This window comes from Euleptes europaea, chromosome 2 (assembly GCF_029931775.1).
Source record: "Euleptes europaea isolate rEulEur1 chromosome 2, rEulEur1.hap1, whole genome shotgun sequence".
Classification (NCBI taxonomy): domain Eukaryota; kingdom Metazoa; phylum Chordata; class Lepidosauria; order Squamata; family Sphaerodactylidae; genus Euleptes; species Euleptes europaea.
The window spans coordinates 11,741,023-11,754,578 of record NC_079313.1 but is presented as its reverse complement, the minus strand read 5'-3'; the positions used below and the strand labels follow the sequence as shown (position 1 = coordinate 11,754,578).

Sequence of the window (13,556 nt, the reverse complement as noted above, 5' to 3'; positions counted from 1 at the left end):
CCCCCCCCCCCCACCAACAGCTGCCGCCAACCTGTTGGCGAACCCGGCTTAGAATTCCTCCACCCCAAGTGGATTAATCAATGTATTATTTAGGCTTAGGTCTCAAATCCCACTAAAGCCAAGACTTTGCCAGATAAACAGGACGCTTTGCGAAGGCGGCCCGTTTGCGAAAACACAATTAGCAAACCTTGTAATCTGCGCTAATTACGAGCCGGGCCTCAAGAGGAGCCTCCGGCAGTCCGGTGCAGCTTCCCTGACCCTCCTGGACTCACTGGACCTTGGAAGATGAGCTGAGACCGAGGAGCTGCCCGGTTGACCGAACCATGGAAGGGGCCGGAGCTGGCGGGCCGAAGCAGCCCGGAGTCTCGTTCACCATCGATTACCTGCTTTTTGATAAAGGAAAGTCTCCTCAAGAGGCCCCAGAGCCTAGGGATCTCCAGGACCCTGGCTTCTCCAGAGGAAAAGATGTCCCCTTGGTGGTGGGACCCCCGTCGCAGGGATCTCCGGACCCCCTGGATAAACCCAACCTGTCCTACATCGCCCTCATTTCGACTGCCATCCTCTCGTCCCCGGAGAAGAAGCTGTTGCTTTGCGACATTTACCAGTGGATCATGGATAAGTACCCCTACTTCAAAAACAAGGTGAGGTTGGCGACGGGTTCATTGCCGAGGCTGTGTATTTGGGAGGGGGGATGCCAACTCCCCTTTTTCATAGATCTGGCACACCTCATGGACTCCAAAAATATGAGATTGTCCCAAATCTGAGTCCCCTTTCCCTTGAGCCTACCTGGCTTGGGTGCAGGAGAGAAGGGGCTGTGGCTCAGTAGCAGAGTATCTGTGGGGAAGGTCCCAGATTCAATCTCCAGTATCCCCAGTTAAAAGGATCAGGTAGAAGTTGACGGGAAAGACCTCTGCCAGGGACCCTGGAGAGCTTCTTCCTGTCCAAGAGAGCCAGCGTGGTGTACTGGTTAAGACCGGTGGTCTGGAGCGGTAGACTCTAATCTGGAGAACCAGGTTTGATTCCCCACTCTGCCACATGAGCGGCAGAGGCTAATCTGGTGAACCGGGTTGTTTTCCCCACTCCTACATGTGAAGCCTGCTGGGTAACCTTGGGCTAGTCACAGTTCTCTTAGAGCTCTCTCAGCCCCACCTACATCACAAGGTGTCTATTGTACGGAGGGGAAGACAAGGGGATTGTGAGCTGGTTTGATTCTCCCTTAAGTGGTAGAGAAAGACGGCATATAAAAACCAACTCCTCTTCTTCCTCCTCTTCCTCCCCTTCCTCCTCCTCCTCTTCTTCTAGACAATACTGACCTTGAAATATCTGTGGTCTGACTCACAATACCACATTTCATGCACTCTTGTGACAGACATTCAGCTGGTTTCCTGGTGTCGCTTGGGGGAAAGTGAATTCTGACAACCTGGTTTCGAGAGGTACACACAGAGTCATACTAAGCAAGTCTACTTGGAAATAAGTCGCGTTTTATGCAATGGGACTTACTCCCAGAAAAAAAGTTCTTAGGAATTTCATCTATATCCTTTCATTCCAGACCATAGAAATATTGGCCTTTTGTGCAGGGACATTTCCCCGTGGTCACCCCCGCCGACAGCTTCGGGGCTTCCTTTTGATTATGCATGCCCTTTCTGCCTGCCAGAGGACGCCTCGCTCTTCCCACGCGCTTTGCCCGCATTTTAGCCAGAATCTGAAAAATGCGGGCAAAACCCACGGGGAGAGCGAGGCGCCCTCTGATGGGCGGAAACCAACTCAGAAAAGAATAATTGAGAAGAAGAAGAGTTGGTTTTTATATGCTGACTTTCTCTACCACTTAAGGAAGAATCAAACCAGCTCACAATCACCTTCCCTTCCCCTCTCCACAACAGACACCCTGTGGGGTAGGTGGGGCTGAGAGAGCTGTGACTAGAACAAGGTCACCCAGCAGGCTTCGTGTGTAGGAGCGGGGAAACAAATCCAGTTCACCAGATTAGCCTCCATGTGGGGAATCAAACCCGGTTCTCTAGATCAGAGTCTACCACTCTAAACCACCGTTCTTAACCTCTACACCACGCTGGCTCCTTTACCAAGCCATTGGGAATGTATGCAAGCTTGCTAGGTCAACACCGAATTCCTCCTCGGCGGAATCAGAGCAAGCTATTTTGCTGCCCCAGGGGCAGAAATTAATTATGATGTTGCATGCAGAGAGCAGAAGTTGTGTGTTTTTTTCCTTGAGGATCTTCCTGATTTTCCCCTGGGAAAACTGTGCGTGGGAGGCAACTGTCTTCATTCAGTTTGCACGGAACAGGGAAAAGGGATCACAAATTAAGAAAGTAGGGAAGTTCTGAACGCACCAAAGGGCCAAGCAAGATCCACGGAGCACAATACTGTCTACGCAGAGTAAACTTGATGTGCTGGCACGGAGGATTCTTTTTGTGTGGTGTTTTGCCGATGCGGACGCACAAAACACAACAACAAAGAGTCATGTGTACAATCATAGAGTTGGAAGGAGCTATACAGGCCATCTAGTCCAACCCCCTGCTCAATGCAGGATCAGCCCAGAGCATCCCTGACAAGTGTTCATCCAGCCTCTGCTTAAAGACTGCCAGTAAGGGGGAGCCTCACCACCTCCCTAGGTAGCTGATTCCACTGTCGAACAACTCTTACAGTAATTTCCCCCCCTAATATCCAGTTGGTACCTTTCCGCCTGCAATTTAAACCCATTCTTGCGAGTCCTCTCCTCTGCTGCCAACAGGAACAGCTCCCTGCCCTCCTCTAAGTGACAGCCCTTCAAATACCTAAAGAGAGTGATCCTGTCCCCCCTCAATCTCCTCTTCTCCTGACTGAACATTCCCAACTCCCTCAGCCTTTCCTTACAGGGCTTGGTCTCCAGGCCCCTGATCATCCTTTGCTTTCAGACGCCCCCCGCCCTCTCCTTTCCCCTTACTGGCCTACCTTCCAGGGCTGTTGCGATCCTTTGCGAGAGACTGTTTGTGAAGCAATGCCAGGAGGGGAATTCCAAACCAGAAAGGGGAAAATGCTCTCCGCTCAATGAGGACGCCCCATTCTTGTGAAAAACAAGGTGCATCCAATAGTTTCAACCACAGAGGTTCCTCGAGAGGAAGGAGGGGCAGGCGTTCCGAACGAGAGCAAGAAAACCGTCCCACTCAGCGCACCCTGGCTCTGCGACGAGTGACTGTTACTCCACTCCAAATTCAATAAGACATAAGGGGGTAGGGTTGCCAACCTCCAAATTCATATTTGTTAATACGGTCGACTGACCAATCACATGCCAACACATCAAAATTTCCAGACTCGATAGTTTTGCACCGCAGAATCGCAGACTGCCCGTACATATAAAGGTGTAAGATCAATGAAAACAATCCCTGGTTAAAATGATCATCTTAAAATTGATAAAATTGTAAAATATTCTAACAACCATTCTCTAATAAAGTTCTGCGTATTTTAATAGCAGCGGCGCAGAACTTGGCAGTTTGGAGCGTAAGCAGAGGGTCTTCTCCTAATAGGAGCTTCTTTGCCAAAAGCTCAACTGACTCTTCAGGGAATTTACCAAGCAGGGGGGAAATAAGCTTTGATCTAACTTCGTGGTAGAATGGGCAACATATCAGTGGTGTGTTCGATGGTTTCAGCGTCCCCTGTCCCACACGGACAAAACCTCTCTGATCTCCAACCTCCAGGTAGTAGCTGGAGATCTCCTGCTATTACAACTGATCTCCAGCCGATAGAGATCAATTCAGCAGGGGAAAATGGCCGCTTTGGCAACTGGACTCTATGGCATTGAAGTCCCTCCCCTCCCCAAACCCCGCCCTCCTCAGGCTCTGCCCCCAAAATCTCCAGGTATTTCCCAAACTGGAGCTGGCAGCCCTATAAGGGAGAGAGAGATCATCAGCATTTGAATTCTCAACCTGACTTTTCCTCCTGTGACCTTTCTCTCCTGACAACCCAACGCTGACTCCCCAAGGTCCCATTCGCTTCAAGAGGCTAGTCCCTCATGGTATAGCTCTCCCCTCCCTTATCTCTTCTCTTGTTGGCCCATCGATTTGCACCCCACCTTCTGCCCTCCGTTTTGCTGTCACAACAGCCCTGTTGAGTTTCAGAGCAGAGATTTGAACTCGTGCCTCTCCAGCCTAAGTCCAGCCCTCTAGTCCAGCCCTCTAGTGTCAAACATACGGGCCGCTGTCCGGATCCAGCCCCTGGAGAGCTCTTATCCGGCCCACGAGGCAGCCGAGGCAGCCACTGCCCACTCGATCTCGTGTAGGGATGCCAGCTCTGGGTTGGGAAATACTTGGAGATTTTGGGGGTGGGGTCTGAGAAGGGCAGGGTTTGGGGAAGGGAGGGACTTCAATGCCATAGAGTCCTATTGTCAAAGTGCCATTTTGTCCAGGTGAACTGATCTCTATTGGCTGGAGATTAGTTGTAATAGCAGGAGATCTCCAGCTACTACCTGGAAGTCGGCAACCCTACCTCAACCATAGGTAGGGTTGCCAGGTCCTTCTTCACAACCGGCGGGAGGTTTTTGGGGCAGAGTCTGAGGAGGGCGGGGTTTGGGGAGGGGAGGGACTTCAGTGCCATAGAGTCCAATGGCCAAAGCGGCCATTTTCTCCAGGAGAACTGATCCCAATCGGCTGTAGATCAGTTGTAATGGTGGGAGATATCCAGCTAGTACCTGGAGGTTGCTAGCAAAAAGCAGCACGAAAGCTCAGTTGAAGTCAATAATACAATAGTTTACTAAATGCCTATAACATCTGTTATAATTCTCTCCATTACAAAACATAAATTACATAACATGAACACAAATAAGGAACCATCAGTTACTCAGATGAATGAATTCCATGAGAGAATATGTCCTTTCAAGCGCTACTGGAGCTGATGTATATGAAGGTGTTCCAAAGTTGAGTCAAGGAAGTGGTAACCCGTGGCTATTTCCACTGAACCTGGAGGTTGGCAACCCTATGTCCAATCCCCCCCTTTGAAAGCCAACCAGACCAGTGGCCAAACAGGGCAATGAGTTCCGCATGCTCCTTTCATTCCCAGGAGAAAAGCTGGCGCAACAGCGTACGACACAACCTCTCCCTGAATGAGTGCTTTGTCAAAGCGGGCCGCAGTGACAACGGAAAGGGCCACTTTTGGGCCGTCCACCCGGCCAACCTGGAGGACTTCTCCAAGGGCGATTACCACCGGCGAAGGGCACGGCGCCGCATCCGGAGGTAAGAGGCCAGCAGCTGCCAGAACCCGGCTGCCCCAAATCCACCCCCCTGATCCCCACGCCATATGCGTGGTAAAACCTCCCTCCCCTATCCCTTAATGGGCTCTATTAACCTCCACCGCGACCCCAAAAGCATGATGGATAAGACCTTTAGCCCTCCATACTGACCCCGAGCTGACCTCGCCAGAACCGATGGAAAGAGCCACCATCTTCCTTTCACTCTTCAGCTGGGTGAAAAGAATTAGCGTACTGACAATGAGCCGTGAACCAAGAAGCCCTGGGTTCAAATTTCACTTCTGCTTTGACCTTAGCAAAGAAGGCCTCGTTCCCCCGCCTGCCTTGATGCCCTGTCTATAATATAGGGTTGCCAACCTCCAGGTGTTGGCTGGAAATCTCCCGCTATTACAACTGCTCTCCAGCCAATAGAGGTCAGTTCCCCTGGAGAAAATGGCCCCTTTGGCAACTGGACTCTATGACGTCCCTCCCTTCTCCAAATCCTGCCCTCCTCAGGCTCCACCCCAAAATCTCCAGGTATTTCCCAACCCAGAACTGGTAACCCTACTATAATAGGAAAGTATCCTGGCCTACCTTACAAGTTTGTTGCAAGGGAAATACCTGCAAAGCACTTCGAATATTCTACAATCTTGAGAATTATACCTCTGTTATAAACTCTTCGGGTGTCCCTTTTATATGGAACGCTAAGGAATCCCAGGTTTGAATCTTCCCTATGCCACTAATTTTCTAACCAGGTCCCCCTCCCTCCCATTTGCAAGCAAGGGGATAATTGTACCGGCCTGTCTTACAGAGCTGTTGCACAGATGATTGAGACAATGCCTGCAAAGTGTCTGAAAAGCTCATAATATTTTATGTCAAGGCACTGGATTATTACCCAAACATCCTTGCTAGATCCAGACCGATGTTTTCTAACAGAGTCGGATACCTCTGGGAATTCTACAGGCAGGGCATGAAGGCAACAGACCCCCCCCCCGCCCCAGTCATTTGTGGTATGCAAAGGTAGACTGCCTCTGAACTTGGAAACTTGATTTAGCCACTGCAGTGAATAGGTCTATACAGTTTGCAACCAAGGCCAGCCATGGACTTGTGGGAAGCCGACAAGCAGGGCATGAAAGCATTTGTACTCACCTCTCTACATGGAGGTGCCATGGGGCTATTCATGCACAGAGAACTATCCTTACTGAATGTGTTTGACTCCCCCCTTTCTCCTTTCTTTGAGAGCCAACGTGATGTAGTGGTTAAGAGCGGTGGTTCGGAGCAGTGGACTCTAGTCTGGAGAACTGGGTTCGATTCCCCACTCCTCCACATGAGCGGCGGACGCTAATCTGGTGAACCGGGTTGGTTTTCCCACTCCTACACGCAAAGCCAGCTGGGTGACCTTGGGCTAGTCACAGCTCTGTTACAGCTCTCTCAGCCCCACCTACCTCACAGGGTGTCTATTGTGGGGAGGGGGAGGGAAGGGAAGCCAGTTTGATTCTTCCTTAAGTGGCATATACAAACCAATTCTTCTTCTACTTCTTTCTCCAGGATGGCAATGAACTTTGGTCACCACCTCCCGTATGCCTTTTACGGACTCAGTTGCTGCCCGAGCCGTTACTGCCTCGGCTGTTCTCCATATGCCCACCCCGCCGCCGTTCCTGGCCCGCCTCCACCTTGCCTGCCAAGTTTCCCACCTCTCCTTCTCTCCTCGGGCACCTCTTTCTTCCCTCCCCCTTTCTTCCCTGGAGGAGGAACAGGGAAATTTCCAGCCGAAAAGCGTCTCCACTGGGCCACCTGGAACAGGCCGGCCCTCCCCACGGCACCCCTGCAAGCCCGCGCCAACCTATGACCTTTCCAGCGGGAATCGGCGATGGAATGACCTGTGGGATATGCTCCCCAGCAAGGCCCACATTTGAAATTCAGACCACCAGCCCATCAGTCTCAGAATGGACTCCTCTGCCGGGTAACATTTGCTTTCTAAGATTCTGTAACTGGAGGCGCTGAGGATTGAACCAGGGACTTTCGGGCCCCTCCAGTCTAATCTTCGTCTAGGCCAGTATAGGTCGTTTATGCATGGGAGTTTTACCTGAGGTTCATTGCTACCTGGACCCATGCTTTCCTGCTGGGAATCTATGCACCAGCAGTCTCCAAGCTCAAATCAAGTCCCCGCCCCTTTAAATGCTGCTTTGTAATTGGCTGACTTTGTAGAGGCTACTGTGAGAGAAAACCCTCCCCCAAACCCAATTGCTGCATAAAAAAGCATTTTAAGAACAAACAAACAAAACAAACGGAGCAATCTGAAAGGGAGGGGAATCCAAGCCTTGGTTTTAAAAAGCCTTTCCTCTGCTCAGAAAGAGCTCCTGGGATGCAAGAAGCATTTGAATCCCCGCCTCTTTACACACTGCTTTGTAATTGGCAGTGAGAGAAACCATCCCAACACCTGCAGCCCAAGATCTGTAACTGGAGGCACCAGGGATTGAATTAGGGTGGCCAGCTCTAAGTTGGGAACTACCTGGAGATTTTGGGGGTGGAGCCCAAGGAGGGCGGGGTTTGGGGAAGGGAGGGGCTTCAGTGGGGTATAATGCCATAGATTCCACCTTCCAAAGCAGCCATTTTCTCCAGATCATCTGGGGATCAGTTGTAATAGCGGGAGATCTCCAGCCACCACCTGAAGGTTGGCAGCCCTGGATTGAATGGGGGCCAGCTCTTCTCCCTGTGAAGCTGAGGCTGGCAGCCGCTTCCTGTCCCTGCAAAGGAAGTCTGCCATCTGTTCCACCTACTCTCAAATATCCTTCCTTCTCAGGGACATCCCAGACTAGAACCTCATTGCTGATGCTGCTTCCCCATTACCCCTGTAAATGTTTCCTGGATTCACCCAGGTGGCACCTCCACATCCCAAATTAACTGCAGGAAGAATTGTTGCCGAATGACTCAATTTTCACGTCCAGGGAGTAGAGGTCAAACAGATGCAGCAGCTTGAGAGGGTTAAAGACAGCCCTGGCAGCATGATCCACAACGCAAGGAAAGCCCTGCAGGATCAGGCCAAGGCATCTCGTTGAGTCCAGCAAGATGCTCCCAACCCAGGACTCCCACAAGAAAGCCAAGAAGACAACAGCTCACCGCTGTCATTCGTCCCCTTATTCTGGTATTCAACCTCTGAACATGGAGGTTCCATTTTGCCCATCCTGGCTCTACCTCTGGCTAAATTTATCAGACAGCAAACTGGCAGTCCGGCATCCTGTTTCCCATAACGGTTGCTTCCAGGAAACCCTCAAACGGCAGGAAGGGAAGAGCAACGCCCCCCACAATTGGTACTTAGAGATAAACTGCCTCTGAACATGATAGTCCCATTCAGCAGTCATGCCTAAAAGCTATTGCATCTTCCATGGGTTCAATGAATACTTTTTAAAAATAATAAATGTCATTTAAATCAGCAACCATCACTATGTCTGACAATAGAAATCCATAAACTTTGGGAGGCAGGAGGGCTTGGGTAATCAGTTTGGTGTATATTTTAATCTCTAAATTGGCTGCTCTCAAACATCTGCAAGCCGGGTACCCTCATTTTGATTTTATGATATTTTCTGGAGCTAGGGTTGCCAACCTCCAGGTAGTAGCTGGAGATCTCCCACTATTACAACCGATCTCCAGCCGATAGAGCTCAGTTCACTTGGAGAAAAGGGCCGCTTTGGCCATTGGACTCTATGGCATTGAAGTCCCTCCCCAAACCCTGCCCTCCTCAGGCTCCGCCCCCCAAAACCTCCTGCCGGTGGCGAAGAGGGACCTGGCAACACCACCTGGACCTTCCCGGCCCTCGCCTTCTCCCTCAACGGCACCCCCCATGTGTCAGGCAGCCCTTTTTTGAAGCGCATGCCCCAAGCGGCACAGGACTCATGCTCGGAGGCTTCAGTTATCTTGTAGCATCAAAATAGTACAGAGAGATCAATACCAGCTACGCTTTAAGGCAAATGTAAGTTAAATGTACTGTCTGTGTGCAGCTGTCAAAGTCAGGTCTTGGCAGTAACTGACTCTTTGGGGCCATCATTGAAAAGGCCCCGACCGAAGATCTAATCAATCTCACTGCTCCCTTGTTGTATCTAGAGTTGCCAGCTCCGGGTTGGGAAATACCTGGAGATTTTTGGGGTTGAGTCTGAGGAGGGCGGAGTTTGGAGAGGGGAGGGACCAATGCCATAGAGTCCAATGGCCAAAGCGGCCATTTTCTCCAGGAAAACTGATCCCGATTAGGCTGGAGATCAGTTGTAATAGCAGGAGATCTCCAGCTAGTACCTGGAGGCTGATAAGAACAACAGCACGTGGCTCAATCACAATAAATACAACTAGAAAAATGTATGGTACAAAAACATTTGTTCATGTTCATATAATAACCAAAAAAATAGTAAACATCAAACCAAATACACCAAAGCAATATTTCAAAAGGAATTCAAGTTCATTCCCAGTTCATAGGAGAATCCAATGTAAAGTTCATAAACCAAAAAGAGTCAAACCCGACTTCCATGAAGAAAAACTCCTATGAAACCCAACTTTCCCACGATGGCCGTGCTTCAGACCGACCGTCTCTCCGGGGAGAATGCAAGGAAGGCTCCAATAATAAATCAAAAGACGACACTTCTAGATAAGTGGTCGTTTCGCCTGATTGGCTTCTTCAGTTGTACTTAATATCCATAAATTCTTCAGTTATACTTAATGTCCATAAATCATATTTTTTCACGGGGCATGTAGCCTCTAAGGACACATTAAAAGATGCATTTGTTATGAAATTACATTATTAGTGAAAGCTTAATAAATGTACACATTTACATATAACAATCCTTCAAAAAAATATTTTCTTACCCCATAATATTGTTGACCTGATATGGTTCAAGACCCAAGGTTCCTTATTCCTACTGAGAGGTTATGCAACTGATACTAGCTAAAGGGAAATGTATTAGGAGATATAGATAGGAGTCAGCTGTGGCTAATGAACGTATCTTCCTTACTTAAAGGAAACTTACCAAATCAAATTCATGATTAAGTCCTGCAGGATACATTGTTTTAAAAAGAAAGATCAGTTTCTTTTCTTGCCTGTGCAAAATTGTTGTAACATCTTGTTGGTAATATGAACGAGGTTTGAACTTCCAGAGGGCAAAGAATAACATGTCATTTTCTGAATGTCCTTTGTCCAGATAGTGTTGCGTGAGGGGAGCGTCTAAGACCTTAGAGCGCAAGCGCGCTTTATGCTCACCAATCCTAAGTTTTAACTGTCTAGTACAGGAACCTATGTAAAGAAGAGAGCATGGACATAAAATTGCGTACACGGTGTTCCGTGATGAGCAGTTGCTGAAATGCTTCAGCTGGTATTTGAAATTGAATGCGGAGGAGCTAACCTCCTTTATCGGCAGACTCAGTGGGCACACCGAACACCTGCCACATTTATGATGTCCGATGATGGTCGGTCCGGGCTTGGGAACTAGATGATCAGTTTTAACTAAAACATTCTTAAAGGACTGAGTTTTCCTTAAACCAAATAAGGGAGGTGACTGGCATCCAGGTACGTTCTGTAGGATGTGCCAGTGTCGGTTTATTATTTTTTTAATATCATATGTTAAGTGATTGTGTTCCAAAGAGCCAAAAATCCTAGGGGCAGTATCCCTTCTTGTGCCTTCACTGAAGAGAAGAGAGCTTCGGTTCATTCGTTCAGTCTTGTTTCGAGCTTTTTCAATGTCCACTTCCGCGTATCCCCTGGCCAGTAGCTTCTTAGTCAAGGCTGAAGCTGCTTGATTATAATCGTGATTATACGTAGAATTGCGTTTCAGTCTCAATAGCTGACTATATGGTAAGTTCAATTTCAGATGAAGTGGGTGAAATGAATGAAAATGCAATCCCGCTCCCAGATCCGTGGGTTTACAGAAAGGTTTTACTGCCAAAGTGTTCTGCTGTGTCCTAAAGACCATCACGTCAAGGAAAGGAATGGATTGCTCATTACAGGAGCCTGTAAATTGGAGATGTTCATCCAGAGAGTTGATCCAGGTATGAAACAAAGTAAAAGCATTCAATTTCAAATACCAGCTGAAGCATTTCAGCAACTGCTCATCACGGAACACCGTGTACGCAATTTTATGTCCATGCTCTCTTCTTTACATAGGTTCCTGTACTAGACAGTTAAAACTTAGGATTGGTGAGCATAAAGCGCGCTTGCGCTCTAAGGTCTTAGACGCTCCCCTCACGCAACACTATCTGGACAAAGGACATTCAGAAAATGACATGTTATTCTTTGCCCTCTGGAAGTTCAAACCTCGTTCATATTACCAACAAGATGTTACAACAATTTTGCACAGGCAAGAAAAGAAACTGATCTTTCTTTTTAAAACAATGTATCCTGCAGGACTTAATCATGAATTTGATTTGGTAAGTTTCCTTTAAGTAAGGAAGATACGTTCATTAGCCACAGCTGACTCCTATCTATATCTCCTAATACATTTCCCTTTAGCTAGTATCAGTTGCATAACCTCTCAGTAGGAATAAGGAACCTTGGGTCTTGAACCATATCAGGTCAACAATATTATGGGGTAAGAAAATATTTTTTTGAAGGATTGTTATATGTAAATGTGTACATTTATTAAGCTTTCACTAATAATGTAATTTCATAACAAATGCATCTTTTAATGTGTCCTTAGAGGCTACATGCCCCGTGAAAAAATATGATTTATGGACATTAAGTATAACTGAAGAATTTATGGATATTAAGTACAACTGAAGAAGCCAATCAGGCGAAACGACCACTTATCTAGAAGTGTCGTCTTTTGATTTATTATTGGAGCCTTCCTTGCATTCTCCCCGGAGAGACGGTCGGTCTGAAGCACGGCCATCGTGGGAAAGTTGGGTTTCATAGGAGTTTTTCTTCATGGAAGTCGGGTTTGACTCTTTTTGGTTTATGAACTTTACATTGGATTCTACTATGAACTGGGAATGAACTTGAATTCCTTTTGAAATATTGCTTTGGTGTATTTGGTTTGATGTTTACTATTTTTTTGGTTATTATATGAACATGAACAAATGTTTTTGTACCATACATTTTTCTAGTTGTATTTATTGTGATTGAGCCACGTGCTGTTGTTCTTATCTACTCAGTTCTTGTCAGCATAGGTCTTGTGTTTTTTCTAGTACCTGGAGGCTGGCAACCCTTTGTGAGGTTCTCCAACCTCCCTGGGCAATTTCCATAAAAATCACTTGCTCAGACGACCGTTCAGAAGCAGGTAAGTTTATTGGAAGGCATCAGGTAAGGTCAGGGCCTACATGGTCCAAAGCTACAAGTGCTCACATAGTCAAAAGGGCTAGAATATAAACAGTTCTAATTTACAGACGCCAGTTGCATGTTTTGAGAACCAAGTGATAACAGCGCTGAGCTAAGCTACTGAATACACATCAAAGGGAGCAGAGGAGCTCATTAACTCAAGCCTGAGAAAGCCAAGGTCGACAGAGGGAGGTGGGAAGGAGGAAAGGAAAACGTCTGGGACATTCCAGCAAGGGCCTAAATGAGAAACAGTCCAACTAAGGCCTGAACCCTTCTACTAACAGAGACCTGGCCTGTCGCTTGTACGGACAGACCAGACACAGACCAGAACAGAGCAATTCCTCACATTCTGCCCCCCTTAAGGCCCCCCTCCCCCCGTCTCGTCAGGACGTGGCTTGTGGGGGTAAGCGGTATGGAACTCGTGCACTAACCGGGGGGCTGCCACATGAGGAGCCGCCACCCATTCGTCCTGGGCAGGGCTCAGATGTTTCCAGCGAACCAGGTAAAACAGCTTCCCTTTGGAATCCAACACTTTCGAGACCTCAAGATGCATCTCCCCCCCCACACACAACCGTAGGAACCTCTGGCTTAGGTTGAGGATGGAATTGGGGGGCTGCAGTGTAGGGTTTGAGCAGGCTAATATGAAACACTGGATGTACCCCTTTTAGTGATTTAGGGAGAGCCAACTCAACGTGACGTCATTAATGACCCGAGTGATAGGGTAAGGGCCCACATACTTGTCACTGAGTTTTTTACAGGGACGCAGCGATCGTAGATTCTTAGTGGAAAGATAAACCTGATCGCCTACTTTAAGTTCCCACCCTGGAGAAAGATGTTTATCTGCTTGGTCCTTGTATTTGCGTTTTGCCCGCTCCAAATTCTTTTGAAGCCAGGGCCAAGTTGTTTGTACCACCTGCACCCATTCTTGGGCTCCCTGCACACCCTCCATTTCTGGGGTAACGGTAGTAGACCCAAAAGGCCCAAACTCCTTCCCATACACCACTTGGAAAGGACTGAAACCTGTGGAGCGTTATTGTAGGCATATTCAGCAAA

At 48.1% G+C, this 13,556-nt stretch overlaps 1 protein-coding gene across 1 annotated transcript; it reads left to right on the top strand.

Moving 5' to 3' along the window:
• The first annotated feature begins 323 nt into the window (after positions 1-323).
• Positions 324-7,061, top strand: LOC130472620 (hepatocyte nuclear factor 3-gamma-like). The gene is made up of 3 exons (XM_056843992.1): positions 324-641; positions 5,047-5,219; positions 6,761-7,061. The coding sequence occupies exons 1-3, from the start codon at positions 324-326 to the stop codon at positions 7,059-7,061; spliced, it is 792 nt and encodes a 263-aa protein (XP_056699970.1).
• The last annotated feature ends 6,495 nt before the right edge of the window (positions 7,062-13,556 follow it).